We start from the raw sequence: 18,364 nt of genomic DNA on the forward strand, positions 1-18,364 counted from the left end.
CCACATTGCTACAAAGGGCCATATTTCGTTCTTTCTCATTGCCCTGTAGTACTCCAATGTGTATATAAACCACAATTTCTTTATCTATTCATCAGTTGATGGACATTTAGGCTCTTTCCATAATTTGGCTATTGTTGAGAGTGCTGCTATAAACATTGGGGTACTAGTGCCCCTATGCATCAGTACTCCTGTATCCCTTGAAAACCCATCACTTTCTAATCATTATACTATTATCTATGCTCCTGAAGTTATTTACATCTCTTGCATGTGTGTGATGGAAACTATGTTATGGCGTGCTACTGAGTTATCTCTTTCCACACCCATATTCAGCGACTTCATGTATGCACCTTGAAACTGGCCACAGCGGGAATATTTACACCATGCAAATAGGCCAGACACTACAAATCAGGGCTTGCTTTATTGTTTTGTAGATTGTCTATAAAGTGACAGAGAAGGGGCACCTGGGTGGCTCAGTCGGTTAAGCGTCTGACTCTTGGTTTCCACACAGGTTGTGATCTCACAGTTCGTGAATTCGAGCCCCGCATCAGGCTCCATGCTGACAGTGCAGATCTTGCTTGGGATTCTCTCTCTCCCTCTCTGTCTCTGCCCCCCACCCTGCGTGCACTCTCCCTCTCTCTCAAAAATAAATAAACATTTTAAAAAAGTGACAGAGAAAATGTTAATAATGAAGATTACATTTAAACCTATGTTTGTAGCTATTACACTGTGAATAACAGGAAAAAAAATTGAAGAAGTATTCTCCCAGAATTCAAAAACTCTTATCCTATCTAGGAAATAGTTTCTGTCGATTGATGAATGAGGGAAGTTTTGACCTAACCCTTGCCTTCATTGTTTCACATTTGTCTTACTCATTAGTGTAAATAAAAATATCAAATAACATTCATGTTGAAACTATGCTCATTCATCAACTACAGGTTGGCTATAGATAAAAGAGTTGAGTAAAAATTGATGAAAGCATTCCGCAAGAATTAATTGATTCTATGGAACCTGTAATAAAGAGCATTGTATATTTCATTACCTGTGAGTTGTGTGATACATCCATTATATCAGTATAATTTATATTAAATATATGTATGTATTTTTCTCAGACAGCCAGTTGTTACACATTCCCTGGCACACCGCTGGGCAGATGTGGCCCTGGCTCTGGGCACAGACAAAAATAAGGAGGCTGTTCAAGTTTGTAAACTGGTCTGAATATAAACTAAGCTTTGGGAGAAAGGTAAGTTTAGAGGAAAAAACACAGGACAGAGCCAGTGCTCCAACCAACCCTCTTCTCCCATGCTCTGCAAAATGAGGAGTTTGGCCCCGTTCAGTGTTTTTAAGTTTTCTGACTACGAGTCATAGCTGTGGTCAAGTACACACTATAGCCATGACCCAGTTCATGTGTGTGCGTGTACACACAGCCGTGCACAAACATGCAGAACAAATTTTCGTAACACAATACCCTTCATATCCTCTACTATTTTTAATCTGATTCAATTCTATTCATTTTGTTCTGGTCCATTCCATTTTGTAAAGTGCTGGTCATAACCGTTAAATTAATTTTACAGCCCACTAATGGTTGTCCATCAGCCGTTTGAAACCCTGACCATGAGGTGATTGCCGGGCCTGGGGTGCACCATCCCCGAAGGCCTCTGACTCACTGCACCTTCTGCAAGTATTTGTCCTTGTACGGAGGGGTTCCCAAACACCAGGCCTTGCTCTGACGTGTAACAGCAGGTGAGGTCATCTGGAAACTCTTTAGCCCTTATCACCTGCCCTTCGGGGTGTTGCACCAGCCTCCTGCCCTGGCTCGTCTCCCTGGTGCCAGAGTCCGTCCCTCCAGCCTCTTTGGGAAGGACCCCCCACCCCCACTCCTTAGCCTCATCGCTCTCTGGCACTCATCACTTCCTGCTGCAGGGGCCTTCTTCAGGCCTCGGCGTTCACTTTTAGCCTGGGCTGTTCCAAAGCAAGGAGCATTTCACTCAGCTTTAAACTCCAACCATCTTCCACTCCAGCCCTACCCCCAGCTTCTGACTTGGGACAGGTACATACATAACAAATCCAAGTAGGTGCCGAATGAATGAATGAAAAGAAGGAAAGAAGGAAGGAAGGAAGGAAGGAAGGAAGGGGGAGGAGGGGAGGGAGACTGAGAAACCGGCAGTGCTGGGTGCGGTGGACACGCGTATGGCACAGCTGCCTCCTGTCCACCCCTGAGATAGAACATTCATCCACTCAGTCAGGATCACAGACACCCACCTGGTCACCTAGAAGCTCTGGAATCCAGCCCCTTCAGATGCTTGAATGCCTTTTAGGACGTTCCCCAGCCCCACACCCACACTCGGGCAGCACTTCCAGGGGTAGGAATCCTCTCCAACCCTTCCATCTCACGGGGCCTAGAGGAAAAGCACAGGGAGCCAGGCAGACCTGAGAGCGAGCCCAGCCCCCTCCCCCCACCCCCAGCAGCCGTGTGATGGTGGGTGAGCCATGCCTTCTCCGGGCCTTACTCTCCTCCTCCTGAAAGTGGATCTAATGCCTCCTTTCCAGGCTGCCTGATGATCAGACACAGTGACAGTCAAGTGCTCGCCTCATGCTCAATGAGAACTGATCTTCTTTTCCATCCCCTTCCCACTTCTGCACAGCTCTGACCAAAGATAAGGGATTTGCCTTATGTTGGGCTGAAAAGGAACTCTCCCAGGCTCCATTTCTACCTCCTCAGACCCCAGACCCTGTCTGCTCCTCTGTCCCTGGAGAGTCTGCTGCCAGCCCTTCCCAATCCAGTGCATGGCATGGGCAGCCAGCCCGGCCCCCCGCGAGGCACCGGGGTGTTGGGGACTCTTCTGCCCTTGGCCCCTGACCCTGCAGTGAGCTGAATCGAAGTCCTTCACCTGGTTAACCAGTAGCCATGGCAGCTGCCCACGCCTGACCCCATGACCCGTCTCCCATTTCCATGCTGCTGGCAGGGTGACCCAAAGCACAGCACCTTTGCCCAGAATAGCCCCGCCACCCTCCAGACCCACCCGCTTCTGAGACCCTCATGTAAGAGGACTAGCCGGGAACAACTGCCTCCAGGCCACCCGGCTCTGCTGCTGAGCGCCTTGGCTCCTTAGGCTCAGAGGGCCTGCGGGTCTCAGTCTGGCCACTTGTGAATGGAGAAGGCTGAACTGCTTGGGACACAGCCCACTGTCATAGCAGCCAGGCCACTGCTTAGAAGTGTCTTTTCCTGGGTCTGTGTCCCCACTGGATGGGGGGCTCCCTGGGGACGGAGACCCTTCTCATGCATCTCCGCATGCCCAGCTCCTGGCCCAGCATGTGGCACCAGTAGGTGCTCACTAACGTTCCCTAAGTGGGTAGAGGGACAGATAACATTTCTCAAAGGCCCACTGTGCCCCAAACTATGCTTTAGGGGCTACACATTTATTAACTAACTTCATCCTCCTGACAGTCCTGTGACAGAGGTACTATTATCAGCCCATTTCACAGATAAGAAAACTGTGGCACTGAATGATCAGGAAGCTCATCCAAGCCTACTCAGCTAATAAGTGGAGGAGCCAGCAGGACTTGAACCCTAGCAATGTGGACCCTCACATAGGTACTTTCTGACTCACATTCTAGGACCTTTCAATGTAATTTTCCACTTCTGTGGCCAGGGTAATGTGGATTCTGTCAGATGAAGACGAGAGGCTCATGGGGGCTTGTGAAGAGCTGACTTTGTGTGTGGGTCATTTGTGCACAGCTTCTAGAATTCCATGGGGGAAAGCAAACTTCCTTTCAAAACTGAAATCCATGATGAGATGCTGGGTTGCCTGGAAGAGGGGGTGCCCCTGAAACAAGACTGGCCATGGAATCTGGCAATGGGAATATGTACATGAGTTTAATATACTAGTCCCTCTTCTTTTGTATAAATATACATACTTCCAATTTTAAAACTTTAAATTGTTTAAATAAGATAAAATTAAGCCCAGGACTATCATAAAACCCACACAGGCAGCCACCTTGCCGACAGATCTCTTGTTTTCTTCCCAGCCCCACAACCCCACTTCAGGCCTGCCTCTGACAGCCTTTCCAGAAAGTTCTATGTGTCTTCTCTGTGATTCCCTCTTACTCCTCGATGCTTTGTCTCTGTTACTTTCTGTGACTCTCTGGGAATCAGGAGAAATACATACACATCCTGTTTTTATTCCATTTTTTTCCCCCAGGGCTATCTCCTCTGTGTGTCCAAATCCATTTCCTTCTCTTTGGCCTTGACTGTGCCCGTTGATTTTGACCTTGTTGTACCACTAGAAATGGTCAGCCCTAGGTCAGTAACCTCCTTTTGAGGGCATGTATGGGGTGTTTTCATGCTCAAGTGAGACCTCAGATCTATCTGGAGGGAAGAGCCTGGGATTTGGAATCAAAGAACTTGCAACCTGGGGTGAATCATTTGTCCTTCTGAAGCCTCAGTTGCTTGTCTGTGGAATGGGTGGAATTCCATCACTTCCCTGTATTATTTAAAGAATGGGTATGGGGGTGCCCGGGTGGCTCAGTCAGTTAAGCGTCCGACTCTTGATTTCGGCTCAGGTCATGATCTCATGGTTCATGGGATCGAGCCCTGCCATAGGGCTCTCACTGACAGTGCAGAGCCTGCTTGGGATTTTCTCTCCCTCTATCTCTCTCTGCCCCTCTCTGACTCATGTGCACACACAAGCACTCCCTCTCTCTCTCAAGATAAACTTTAAAGAAAAATTTTTTAAAAGAATGGGTATGAAAGGTGCCTTGTTAACTGAGGCCTGCATCCCCCTTCCCTGCAGCTGCTTCTCCCAGATGCTGTTCCACAAGCTAGAGGTAGATTTCAAGCAGCAGCCTGGCCCCCAGGGGAGCCCGGGGGCACTCTCCTAGGGTAGCACCAGCATTATTGAGAGACACAGAAGCCATTGTACAAAAAAGCTGGACACCCTGGCTGGGTGCCCCGGGTCCACCAGTGTCTCAGAGAGACAGAATCAGCTTGGCCAGGTTGGGAACAGAGCTCTCTACTGGGGCATGAGCCATGGGATGGTCCCCTGTGCCAAGCTACAGGCACCATGGGAAAGATTGGGGCTTTATGGTCCACACAGTGTTCTCATCCCCGAGGTCTTGCTGGATCCTTAGAGAGCGAGGTTCAGAAACAGGCTGTCACTTGTCCATAGGGGGACTCAAACACAGATACTAACGTGAAGCTGTGAGGATCAGAGATGAAGTATTAATTGGTCTTTTGTGTCTTTATTCCATTTTCTCCCAAGACCCCCCTGTTTGTCCCTCTGTGTCCAGGTCTCTGCTTCCTCTCCTCTGCTTTCACCTTGCCCATTCATTTTGAGCTTACTGCAAAGCTAGGAATGGTCAGCCTGGCTGGGCACCCTGCTTCAGACGGTGAGTATGGGGGGGTGTTGCACCCACGTCTGAGAAGTTCAGAGAGAGTTGACACACAAAAATGTATGACTGAGGAAGATAAAAGCCCCTTTTTGTACTCCCTACTCTATTAAACGTCCAATAAAGCAACGTTCATTTTCATTTCTTCTCCCTTAATAAAATAACAGTAATATTAGGTACCGTTTATTGAAGGTTCATCCCGTGCTAGGCATGGGGCTACGGTTTTATAGTTATTATCTCACTTAATCCTTTCACAGCCTGTGCAGCAAGGACTATTATTCCCACTTCATGGATGGGAAAACTGAGGCTTTGGAGAGGTGAAGTAAATACCCATAGTCACTCAGCTTGCAAGTGGCAGAGCTGGAATTTGAAACCTTTGTATATTTTCTAAACAGGAAACAGACTCACACATTAAAATTACATGAAGAGGGGCGCCTGGGTGGCGCAGTCGGTTAAGCGTCCGACTTCAGCCAGGTCACGATCTCACGGTCCGTGAGTTTGAGCCCCGCGTCAGGCTCTGGGCTGATGGCTCAAAGCCTGGAGCCTGTTTCCGATTCTGTGTCTCCCTCTCTCTCTGCCCCTCTCCCGTTCATGCTCTGTCTCTCTCTGTCCCAAAAATAAATAAAAAAAAGTTGAAAAAAAAATTTAAAAAAAAATAAATAAAATAAAATTACATGAAGACATTGATAAAGGTTCTGTGTCTGGGGTCCTCAGAGAAGACAGTGACCCCCTACTCTTTACTGGGCAGACAAATCTGGATGATGTGCTCAGGCCTGAGCCCTGCCCTATAAGAAGAGCCGGACAAGCCAGCCTGGGATCCGGGGAGATGACCATGATAAAGAGGCGGTCCTGGGAGGAGTGCATGGAGGCCCTGGAGGGCATGGGGCTGATTTTGAAAGAATGTCTGGGGCCCAGAGGGTACCGGGCCCATGGGGTGGGCCACATTCTCGGGGTCCAGCTCAGACTTTTATTCTGAGTCCAGACCATATAGCCAATTGCCTGCCTCCTGGTCATCTTGTTTGGGATGTCCCGTGGCACTCCACCCTAACATGTCCCAACTGAACAGTCCTGCCAATCTGTTCCTCCTTGGGAAACCTCATGTCAGGAATGGCACCACTGTCCACTCATTAGGCCAAGCCAGAGATGCAGAGGCACGCTCTCCAACACGCCCCCAGATCAAGCCCTGTCAGGTAGACCCTCCAATCCCTGCTGAATCCAGACATGTCTCTGTCCCCAAAGCCACTATCACAGTCTAGGCTCCCCTCACCCTCACCTGGACTTCAGGGTCAAATCCCTGCCACGTCCCATACCTCCCGCACTGCCCCCTCATCCCTCCTCTACCCCGTGACCAGAGGGACCTTCCTGAAGTCCACATCCAGCCACACACCCCTGCTCCCTCTTAGCCCTTCCCTCCTAGCCCAAGGAGCCCGGCTGGAATGAGGGGAGAAAGAGACCAATGCCCTCAGGCTTCCTAATTCGTGTCCCCCAGCACTTAGCTGACTCTCCTTTCCGTCCACCTGTCCTTCAGGCCACCCTCTGGTTTATTTCCTGTCCCATGTCCTTCTCTACCCACTGCCCTCACGCTTCGTCCCTCCTTCCCTGTGCCCAGGACTCCAGGTACAGGTATGCCCCACTTTTCAAAAGTTTACATTATGCCACTTTGCTTTTATAAACGACCTACACTACTACTTGTTTTCACTAACCGAAAGAAATCCAAAGAGGATTTTCCCCTTTATGAGAAAAGGCCAAAAGCAAAAATAGTGTTCGGCGTTTGTTTTGCAGCGAGCCATTATAGAAGCAGCAGGCACCCCAGTAGGGAGATGGGTCCCACCAAGCTCCTTCCCCAGGGAGCACACTCAGCATCTCCATCAAGCCACCAGAGCTTTGAACTGTCTGTGAGCATTGGAACTTCATCTCCATCTATTTTTGTGCACCTGTTGGCAAGATGTGTCCGAAGGCAACAGAAAAGCCTAAGAGAGGTTATTTTGGGAGTCTGGGAATGCTCAAAAATGTTTCCACGTAATGGCTTGATAGCATTCTGTCTCATGAAAGGTTTCATAGGAAGGAAGCTCTACCTGCAGACAGTGGGGAAACCCTCATCTGCTTTCCCAAGGGACTCACATTAGACAGTCTAGACTCTGTCTGTCTTTCCACGATGCCTCTTCTCTCACCCTCCATGGCATCCCTAGACAATCTAACCAGACACACGACGACACCAGAAAGTGACAGTTCTACTTTCTGTCATATTTTGGGCTAGTCTTTTCAGGTCTTTTAAGACTTAAGTAAGATTAAAAAAATTTTTTTTAATTAAATATTTAAGTTTCAATGTTTGGCTGGAGACAAGTTTCAATGTGAGAATTCTTAATTCCTGGCATTTGTACAGGACTTCACAGACCTCAAATCCTTTCACATTCTTTTTTCACATGATCTTCACAAAGCTGGGGATATTACACTTGACTTATAGGTGAGGAAACTGAAGTTTTCAGATTTCCCAGAAACTACAGAGCCAGGATTCCAACTCAGGTCTTTCAACACCATACCTGGGCTCTTCCCATTCTACTCTGGCTCCAAACTGAAGATAAACAGAAACCTGTTCATTGACCCAGGAACCCATCCATGGTTTCTTCCCACATATATAAACCTAACTAAACCTATAAACCAACAATAACCACATATATATAACCCACATATATAAACCTAACTAAACCTATAAACCAACTAAACCTATGCCTTTCTCCCAGCTTCCATGAATCACCGACATCAAAGAAGACAGTTGCCATGAACATGTGGTTGTCCTGTGTGACTTGTGTGTCCTGTGTGTCCCGTGTGACCTGATAACTCACCTGGAGTTTGCAGAAATCATCTTGGTGGGAAAGCACTGCCTGTGGTCCCAGTGAGCGATCTCCTTCTCTGGATTGTTCTTTGAGCTTCTCTGGCCTCTTGGTTATTGACTGCTTCTGATATTCTGGTGTTCTGCCCAGTTCTCTTCACAGCACCCAAAAACCTCAGAGAAAAGGCAAACATCCAGTCAAATATTTACCAGAGAAATGGAAGCAGGCAGGCGGCCTTCTTCCTTGTTTCAGAACATAACTGGTTATTTTTCTGCCCTTCCTCCTCTTCTCCTGCAAAGCAGGAGCATCCCTCCTATTTCCTCTCTCCTGCACACTTGCTATCTCTTTTAGCCCCCTCGTGTGGGCAGTGGGCCCCCTGAGCTATCAGAACTTTGCCCAGCAGCAAAGGCCTCTTTGGCTAGCTATAAAAATTATGACAGGTAATAAAGTAGGACTCTGCCTCAAGGCAATAAAGTGGGAAACTAGGACCACGGGCTTCAAGATTCTCCTTGGAAACAAGGTCACCCATTGCTGGGAGAAGAGGCTGGAGACAAGTTCAAAACTGAACCCCACCCATGCAACAGAACCAGCTAGCTGTCCACCAGGATTCCTGTTCCCTTTTCATAAAGTGAGGCTGCTGCTTGGAAGCATCTGTCCAGCCAGGGCCACACTCCCCAGGCCCCGGCATCTAGGAACAGACATGGGACTAAGGCTCACCAATGGAATGTGAGCAGAGATGATAGGAGTTACTTCTGGGCCAAAGCAAGTGTGTCTTTAGTACCTTCTTCTCCATCTGCTGGTTTTGGACTCAAACACCCTAAAGCAATGGGATGGAAGGAGCCTGGGTTCCTGAGTCACTATGTAGAGGAATCTGTCCTCTGCACCAACTGTCCTCTCACACACTGGTCCGTGAGCAAGAAATGAAGTTCTACTGCAATAAGCCAGCAAGCGTGGGCTTATTCATTATAGCAAATGTTGCCCTAGCTGATGCGGCACAGAATATGGAGGGCTTGTAAGCATCATGGGGTCCAAGTCCTTTATTTGAAGGGCAAGCAAACTAAGGCTTAGGAGGGGAAGTGTACTCACGGGATTGGCCAAGCCTCAGAAAGCCTGCCATGCCCGCAGAGCTGTGCCAAGGGCATGAGCAGACGCCCTGGTGCCACAGGACTCTGCCCCAGGGCACTGCCCACTGGACCAGGTGCCGGGCCCAAGAGCAGCCTGTCATAAACTATGTCAACCTATTATCTGTGATGGACACTCTGCCCAGCAGACCATCTGTCTTGGGAGGCTGACCTTGAGACACAGAGAAAGAGTTAAGCACTTGTCAGCGGGACCAAGAACCAAATAACACACACACAGATGCAGGAATATAAGGTGTGGCTGCATCCTGATCGGGGCAGAGCATGCCTCTTGCTGCTGAGGATGAATTAAGATTTCCCAGTTACCACAATGGCCATGGATTCTCAATGGCCACACTGTTCCCAAATGGTCTTCCAGGCCAAATGGGAACTAGACCCCAGATGTCCCCGTCTGTCAGTTCACCACATCCATCAGCTCCTAGGCCAGGTAATGGCCCCACCCCGCTCTCATCCCCCATAAGTTTTCTGTGGCTCCTCCCCTGGTCTCGCTCCATTCATTCTGCCTCCCAGTGGTTCTCCCCCATCCCTTCACCTCTGTGTGGGAGGGCTGGCTTCCTCATCTCCCTTCCGCCTGCTCGGAGGAGGTGGTGTTTGGAATGGTGCAGCCACAATGCAGAAGGAGCCTAGGGCCCTGCATCAACACTAGGAGACAAGGACCTTCCTCACCCTTGCCAAGCGCCCTCCCATGGCCTGCACTCCTGCCCCTGGCATTCCAAACCTTCCAAGGAGTTGCTTCAACCTGCTTTTCCAGCCTGATCTCCACTAGTTTCCTGAACACATTACACTTTTTGTGAGTTGCCAATCTGTCACTAAACACAGCCTTTCACACTTCTCTGGATCTTTCAGAAGGAACAGAGTCCACTCAAGTTGCCTTTAGCCAGGTGGGTTTCCTAATACTCCCCCACAGGGGTTTGGGACCCAACCTGGGAATGAGCTAGAAACTGAAGCCACTCTTGGGAACGGTCCCTCCACGCCCGTGGCTGAGGGGTCTTTCTCATCTCTCTCTCTCTCTTCCTCTTGGCATTTTTGCTTCAATCTCTTTTATGGTTCAGCACATTTGCTTTTTTATGGTTTCTGCTCTCTTGTGGCTTCAACTCACCACTGCTGACTACCCCCCTCCTTTGCAGGGTACCCCAGTTCTAACCGATAACAGAAAAGCTCTGCCCCAGTTTCTCTTTATCCCCAAGTAGGTCACAGGCCAGTCTATGTTCTTCTGTCTTTGGTTCAGTCTTACAGCCCTTTCTTACTTTGCTAAGGGCTGCCATAAAAAATACCACCACACAGTGGGGCTTACCCAACAGAAATTTATTCTTTCACAATTCTGGAAGCTAGATGTCCAAGATCAAGGTATCAGCAAGTTTGGTTTCTATTGAGGCCTCTCAGTTTGGCTTGCATAGTGCTGCCTTCTCACTGTCCTCACGTGGCCTCTCCCCTGTACCTGCGTGTCCCTGGTATCTTAATTTCCTCTTCTTAGGAGGACACAAATCAGATTGGATTTGGCCCATCCTAATGGCCTCATTTTAATTTTAACTACTTCTTTAGAAGTTCCAATCTTCAAACACACCCTAAAATACTGGGGTTAGGGCTTCAACATGTGAATTGGAGGGGCGGACATAATTCAGTCCATAACACCCCTGGTCTGATCACCTATGGTAGAGTGGGAGAGGATCATGCAGGGAGCAAACAGACACCACAACTGACAAGTTCAGGCCATATGTGTTTGATCTCTTCACTCCTACGTGGACCACCTTCTCCCCCTCCTGCTTATCACCAGCGTTTTTGTTCAGTAAGTCCTAGTTCAAGCATAATAGCTGTCACCAAGTGTCTCCTGGTCACTATGGTGTAATCTTCCTTTTCTTGACGTGGTCTACATCTCTTTTATGGCACATATGGAGGCCTTCTTTATTTGCTACGTAACACATATTTATGGAGAAGCACTCAGCTGCAGGGATTTTGAGTGAGAACTTTGGGGCCAGCTCCGTTGTGTCCTAGCTGGATAATTCTGACCAAGTTACTGTTAACCTCTCTGATTTTCAGTTTAATCTGAGATAAGGTATTCATGCTGCATGGTCATGTGAAGTTGAAATGGGTTAATTCACATAAAGCGTTTAGGAGGGTGCGTGACACATATTAAACACTCAGTGAACCTCAGCCACCTGGGGACACCTACTCTCTGCTGGGTACTGACTGGGACACAGAGTATACAGTCACATCACAGGTCACTGTGTCTGAGTCTCAGCTCCCCTCATAGATCATAGTGGCTTTAAAGCCATGACTAGATCTGGTTCAATGCATCTGGGATACAGGGGAGGCCTTGTAAATGCTTATTCTCAAAATTGAAAAAAATGAAAGGAAAATGAAAAAGTCAGAGACATATGAGGATTGGGTCCAATATAACTCTGTTATTGGATGTCCAGAAACAAAGAAACACTGGAAATGTGTTTCCTCGAAAACAAGGCTCTCTCCTTCCCTGGAAGAAGCAGTTCTTGGTGTATTCACGCCACATGGTTCAGAGAAAAGAATTGCAAAGTGAGCTCCTTCCAGACACAAGGAGATGCTATCTCTTCCAGGAGAGCCCATCTTCCAGGTGCTTGCTGGCTCCAGTGTCTGGGCTTCAAATGACTATTTTAAATTCTTGGATTATAATAGTGGTTTCCCTCAATTCTACAATTCCTCTCTTTACACTATTAAGGAAGGGTCATTACTGAATTGCCACCAACTGCCCTGGGGAGGCTGGGAAGGCAGCCACTTTAAAGTGGGAGAAAGGCTAAAACACTTGTTTTAAAATGCTCAAGTTCAGCAAAATTTCATCCATAGTAATAGGGACCTGTTTCTAAGGAATTACGATGCTCCAGACATGACCCCTTTGAACCTGGACACAACCTTGTAGGATAGATTTAATTTACCCTCCCTCACGTTTTTTCATTTTAGTGTTGAATCTAAATAAAGAACTTGACGTCTATTTGTAGAACATTTCAACATCTGATTTCCCTCTACCGTTCTAACTTATGCAACCTTTCTGAATATTGCTTCTTCTATCCAATGCACATCAACGCACATCTATCCCTTTTGAAGTTTGAGGGCATTTGGATACTTCTGCTGAGTTCATCCAGGTTATTGATAAAAACCCTGAATAGAATAGAGCCCTATAGTACTCCACTAGAGACCTCTTCCCAGGAGCTATGTAATGGTGCTGTGGTTGGCAGAGAGCGAGGAAAGAACCCAGGTTAGGCAGACTTACTATCTTGCAACCATGTATTTAGCAGGGTTCAGAGTTCTGGTGACATGACAGAAGGGAATCCAGCAGCACCTCACAAAGGCCATGCTTATTTCCTGAGCATTGGGAGCTTATCACAGAACAGCCTCTATTTATTCCAAAGACATATGGCCAGCTTAATTATTAAATTTAGAAACAGAAGAACCCAGATATCCAGATGATCTAGTGCAATTTCTTCATTAAGTAACAATGATGACTTTTGGGAGCGGGTATGACCCCCGACTAGGGACAATTTTTCTCACTTTGAAAAAGAATGAAATGAAATTTATAGTCTGATCCTGTCTCTTCTCTGTCACAAATAAGCCTGGCTCCCCCTGCTGGTAGAAGAAAGACAAACTCCTTAACTGGGCATTCAGTGACCTTTGTGACTTTGGCCTGTATCTTCCTGGACTAGACTCAACTCTCGATAAGTCCACAGGATATCTGGACTGACCTCACAGGCACCATCCGCCAACCCTGCCCTCACCCATTCATTCATGTCACAATATTTACGAAGTACCTGTGTGCCAAGAAGTATGCCAGTCTCTGAGGATAGGTGCTCTAGGGACATAACTTGGGCCCTCTTCCCATGTTGGCCAAGATCTTGGCTCAAGAACAGTGTCCTCCCTGAGGAAGATTTTGGTGCTTTGCAACTGATCACAGATGGAATGCAGACAATGAAATTATTGCACAAGAAGGCACACTGGGTCAAGGTGCTGGGCTGCGGCTGCACAGGAACAGCCCGGAGCAGCAGACCGACCCTGCAAAGGCTATTTCCATAGCACCAGGAGAGGGACCCATTTAAACTGAAGGCAAACCACGTACTGGAAAAGGAGTTCTGGGCCAGGACACCCAGAGACCTGGGTCCTCGCCCCAGCTCTGCTCTGGTTCTGCAGGTTCTGTAACTTTGAGTAAGTTTCTTCCCATCCTGTGCTTCAGTAACACCCCTCTGTAAAGTGAGGATGTCAGAGGTGGTCTCTAAAGACCCTTTCTTCCTACTTGACCCAGCTCAGATATCACCTCTGTGAAGCCTTCCCTGATCTCCCTCAAGAACCCCATTGCTTCAGGGAGGGAGACTCATACCTCTGAGCACACAATGATTATCTGTATCCATTTCTGTTCTCTCCTCCTAACCGAGAGTGTTTTATCTTGGCACGTTGGTTCATTTGAATTATTAGAAAGTATAGAGGGAACTAATGAATGAGGAATGTTATTGCTAGGTCTGTAATCCCTGCATTGTCCACCAGGTGGCAATGTGCACAGGTGGCCACAACACAAACCTTGCGTTTGGTAGAAGCTCTGGGAAAAGATGCTGAAGAGAACAGAGAACCAGGAAGGACTCTCCTCAAAGACTTATCCTCTGATTGTTCAGTGCGTATTTCCTATCCCTTTTCACCCCACACCTTTAAAGGGTCAGTCTGTCAGACAGCAACACAGGCCTGAGCTACTGGCCTGGATTCCATGTTTCCAAGCTTAGCTGGCTGAGCCAGGACAGTGATCTGGCCCTCACTGACCTTCCTGGCCTCTGCACTCTCCACAGCACCGCAGCTGGGCTGAGACTTCTCCTCGTTCCTGGCTGTGCCATGTTCTCTCTGGTCTTCAAGCTTTCAGCCACACAGCTTTCCCTCTCTCTAGACAACGTTTTCTGGCTCCTCAAGGATCAGTTTAGGGAACATGTTTTCCAGAAGGTGGACTCTTTTCCCCAAGCACTTTTCTGAACTAGCGTTTATTTATTGCCTCCAATCTGCCTTCCTGAGGCCACCTTCTTGAGCACACAGCACCTGGCTTACTCATCTACCCCGCCCCCCACCCCAGTACCCCGCACAGGCCTGGCAAGCAGTAGCAGGCCCTCTGAGAGATTGTTGAATGAAAATGAATCAGTGAATCTACAAATTAGGGATGTGATGCAGCAGGATGAACAGAGAACCATCTCCCCTGCAACAGGGAGACATCTGAGAAGAGAATAAGAAAAAAACAACTACAGTTGACCCTTGAACAGCGTGGAGGGGTTAGGGGCACTGACCATCTGCAGAGTTGAAAACCTGCATAGTTTGGGAGTTTGACTCCCTGAAACTTAACTACTAATAGCCTACTGTTGATCCGAAGCCTTACCAATAACATGGTCAACTAACACATATTCTATATGCCATGAATTGACATATAAAAATTATATGTCATTGAATACTGTATTCTTACAATAAAGTAAGCTAGAGAAAAGAAAATGTTATTAAGAAAACCACAAGGAAAACACATTTACAGCACTATACTATAAAAAATCTGCATACAAGTGGATCTGCATGGTTCAAATCCATGTTGCTCAAGGGTCAAGTGTACATTTCTATATTGACACTGGCTCCAGAAGAGACCAAATGCTCCTTAGCACAATAATGACATACTATTACTTTGAAAGGAGCAGAGCTAAGGGCATGTTAAAAGGAGACAAATGCTTTCCTCAAGTGAGACTAGACTGTGCTGTCTTCTAAGAAAATGAATCCTCCCTGTGGCAAGGTGACTCCTCCTTCAGTTATTTATGAGGAAGCTGATGGCAGCTGCTAACTCTCCAGGTGAAAAGGTAAAGTTCAAGGGGCTTTCACCCGGCCCTGCCTCTTATAATAGCCCTGACTCCACGTGTCACAGAACTCATGTGGAGATTCTGCCAGTTGCCAATGCGTCTCTTCTATGCAGGGCCTGGGAAGTAACCACAGGGGGGTTCACTGTGATTTGAATGTGGGCCCTGAGTGAGGCAATGCCCCCTTCCTTTCACTATGGGCTACAGGGAGCCACTCTAGTAAATGGACAGATATCCTTCTAGTTAGGCCTTAGGGAGGATTTATAGAATTTGAATAGCATCCTTCTGCAAGGGGACCTGACCTCTTCTACATTAGGTCTGAAAACTGGATAAGACACCCTGGTGATTCAAATCAGCTTTTGGACACCAGTTTTCCTATTGTGTGCAGCAAGTAACATTTTAGGAGGATGTCCACTCTTTCTTTCCTAGGGACACTGTGACAACCAGACACTGCCAAAGATCCCTGTGAGTCAAAACAAGGATGTCACCTCATCCTACTGGCCATCATGGTAGCTGCACCCTGCTATGTCTTTGGCAGTTAAGTGCTGCCACTTGGCTTCTGCTCCTCTGCAATCCCCCCATCCCTAGGGGACATCTCAAGGGTGGCATCTCTCAATCATATATGCCAACAGAGGAGAGCACACACCGAGCTTTTCAAGGATACCAGAACTCCCCTTGTTAATGAACTTCCCAATGTCATAGGGGAGATGTCCTCTGGAGTCCCTTGGGGAATGTAGTGGGTGGTTGTGCAGGGTGTCCATAATTCATTTATTTCAAGATCTTCCCTAAGCCTTTTTTATTTCTTCCTTTACAACACACTAGGGAAGTACTGGTATCTCAACTTAACTGATTACAGATCATCATTAAGCCTCAGTTTCATTTAAGCAGCTAAGTAAACTATACAGTCACCCCCAGCTACACCAACCAAAACACTGAACCCAGAACACCTACATCAACTCAATCAAGAGTTATATTCTGTCCTCTTTGGTCTTTCACCCTTAGAATCCATTCCTGCACATACTCCCCAAGTTGCTGCAATGTAATTTGGCAAAATCCTGACATTTTTGTGGTATAAACGCTCTATCTTTTCAGATTAGACTTTGTATTTGCCCTGCTCAAGCATGTGGAACTCCAATGCCAGTTGAGAGTCTAGTGGCCACAAGAGGCAGGCGGGGTAAGTCTTTTTTTTTTTTTTTTTTAATGTTTATTTTTGAGACAGAGAGAGAGAGAAAGAGAGCGCATGAGTGGGGAAGGGACAGAGAGAGAAGACACAGAACTAGAAGCAGGTTCCAGGCTCCGCACTGTCAGCACAGAGCCCAATGCAGGGCTAGAACTCACAAACTGTGAGATCCTGACCCGAGCTAAAGTCGACGCTTAACCAACTGAGCCACCCGAGCACCCTAGGTGGGGTAGGCCTTGAAGAGAAAGGGTATGCCTTGCAAGGTAACAGCCCTGGGTAACTTCATCACAGGGTCCTTAACCAAGAGAAAGTGAATCTTCTCAGACACAATTGGCAAACTAATTCCACTGGCAGAAAAAAAAATGGGGGGGGGTGCTTAGAATAACTCAAAGGCTCAAGATTCTCAACTTCATCTGCTTCATTTGAATCCACCCAGCTATCCCCATTCAAGGCCAGTACCTGCAAACAGTTGTTGTATTAATTTTTCTAGGTGTTATAGTTATGTACAGCAGGAGGGCAAATCCTCTATCATATCTTGGCTGCTCAGCATGTAAATTTCCATCTTTAAAGAGCTCCACATCTGGCTATGCTCCCTCTTACACAGTATCAAATTGAAATCTGTCCTTCTATAACCCCCTCTCCCATGCATGAAAACCCACCCCTCTCTCTGCTCTGGAATGACCCACCAGGGGCTTGGAGGCAGGGATTTTGTTTTCTCTCAGCCTGGAAGAGGGCCTTCTATGAATGGCTTGACTGTTACACTTGAGATTCAAGTCTATGGCCCATTTATGGAGAAATCTCTGCTGACCCTAACTCCTCTCCTTAGCTCCTCAGACTGGGACATTCACACCCACTTCAGCAGCTTCTGAGGATGCCTGCATCCCCCCTAAGTGCAGTATGAGCTAGCCTCCCCTGTATGCCAGCTGTGAGCAGAGAAGGTAGAAATTCACACCACAGGAACTCACTACCTGCCAGACAACAGAGGGGCCTCAACCCCCTTCCCTGCCAGGAGAACTCATCTCTTCTTTTTCCCATAATCTCATGGGGCCCACAGATGTTGCCCACAGTGTTAATTGGCACTCTGGGACCCAGAGTTCACTGGGCTATGGGCTTGCAGACAGTTTTATAGGAAAATGGACAACAATCCAAAAGGCCCCTCCATCTCTAAGAGTTCAGAAAAAGGAAAAACTGCACAGGGCAAATGAGGATTAAGGTGTAAAGGCAGGAAGAGCCATCCATACAGCTTGGTCAGCAAGTCCCTCCCTCCATCCAATGTCTTCACTTGGCCACACATCAAACTCCAGCAATCAGGACTCCCTAGGGTGTCCTGTTTGGGTCCCCTGCCAGAACTGGGCCAGGGATAGAATACACAGAGCCTGGCTTCAAGCAGAGGCCACATGAATAAATATCTGACTACAAAAACCTGGGCTACCATATCTGTCCAACATGCACTGCCCACGAACCACAGATATGCTGACGCTTGTGAGCCAGGACATTCATCACAGCATTATTTGTAGTAACAAAAGGATTGAAAACTGGCTAAATAACTGCAGGTTTTGTGCAGTTAAACGCTGTGCAAAGTTTGAAAGTCCGAGGTCAACCCAAAATAGATGACCATATCTCATCACAACCAAAGTCATTTTTAACTGTGAAGTATACCGTGACTTTAGTAGCATGCGGGGGTGGGGGGGGTGTGGCAATTAAACAATGCTCCATTGTCTGTACAAGCCTGATCCTCTTAGGAGGATTAAGGGACATGATAGTTGGAGCTAGCTTTGGATCTGGAGACCGTATATCCAATCCGGGCGCTACCACAGCGTGCTCGGGCAAGTTCCCGCCTGGAGTGGTCTGTTTCCCCCAAGAACCCACCAGGTCTGGGAGAGTAGGTCTCAGGACATCACTCCAGCTCGGAATTGGGGCGGCCGGGAGCCCATCCCTCCGCTCCGGTCCCAGGCCAGGGAGCCGGCTGAGGCGCCCCGCGGTGGAGCCCCGGCCAATCAGCGG

At 47.8% G+C, this 18,364-nt stretch overlaps 1 protein-coding gene across 5 annotated transcripts in view; it reads right to left on the reverse strand.

Annotated features, from left to right (window-relative positions):
- The window catches only part of LOC106981241 (stimulated by retinoic acid gene 6 protein-like), a 64,579-nt gene extending 46,215 nt beyond the window's left edge, over positions 1-18,364 (reverse strand). Inside the window, exons 1-2 of one of the 5 annotated variants that reach the window (XM_027039490.2) lie at positions 18,230-18,364; positions 8,229-8,389 (exon numbers count right to left, since the gene is read on the reverse strand). In XM_027039490.2, the coding sequence (XP_026895291.1) occupies positions 8,229-8,248 (20 nt within the window). In that variant the 5' untranslated portion in view covers positions 8,249-8,389; positions 18,230-18,364. Of the gene's footprint in view, positions 1-2,259; positions 2,397-8,228; positions 8,572-18,229 lie in introns of those variants that run through there. The other 4 variants (XM_053204916.1, XM_053204915.1, XM_053204914.1 and 1 more) reach the window with 4 other exon arrangements.

This window comes from Acinonyx jubatus, chromosome D4 (genome assembly GCF_027475565.1).
Source record: "Acinonyx jubatus isolate Ajub_Pintada_27869175 chromosome D4, VMU_Ajub_asm_v1.0, whole genome shotgun sequence".
Taxonomy (NCBI): Eukaryota; Metazoa; Chordata; class Mammalia; order Carnivora; family Felidae; genus Acinonyx; species Acinonyx jubatus.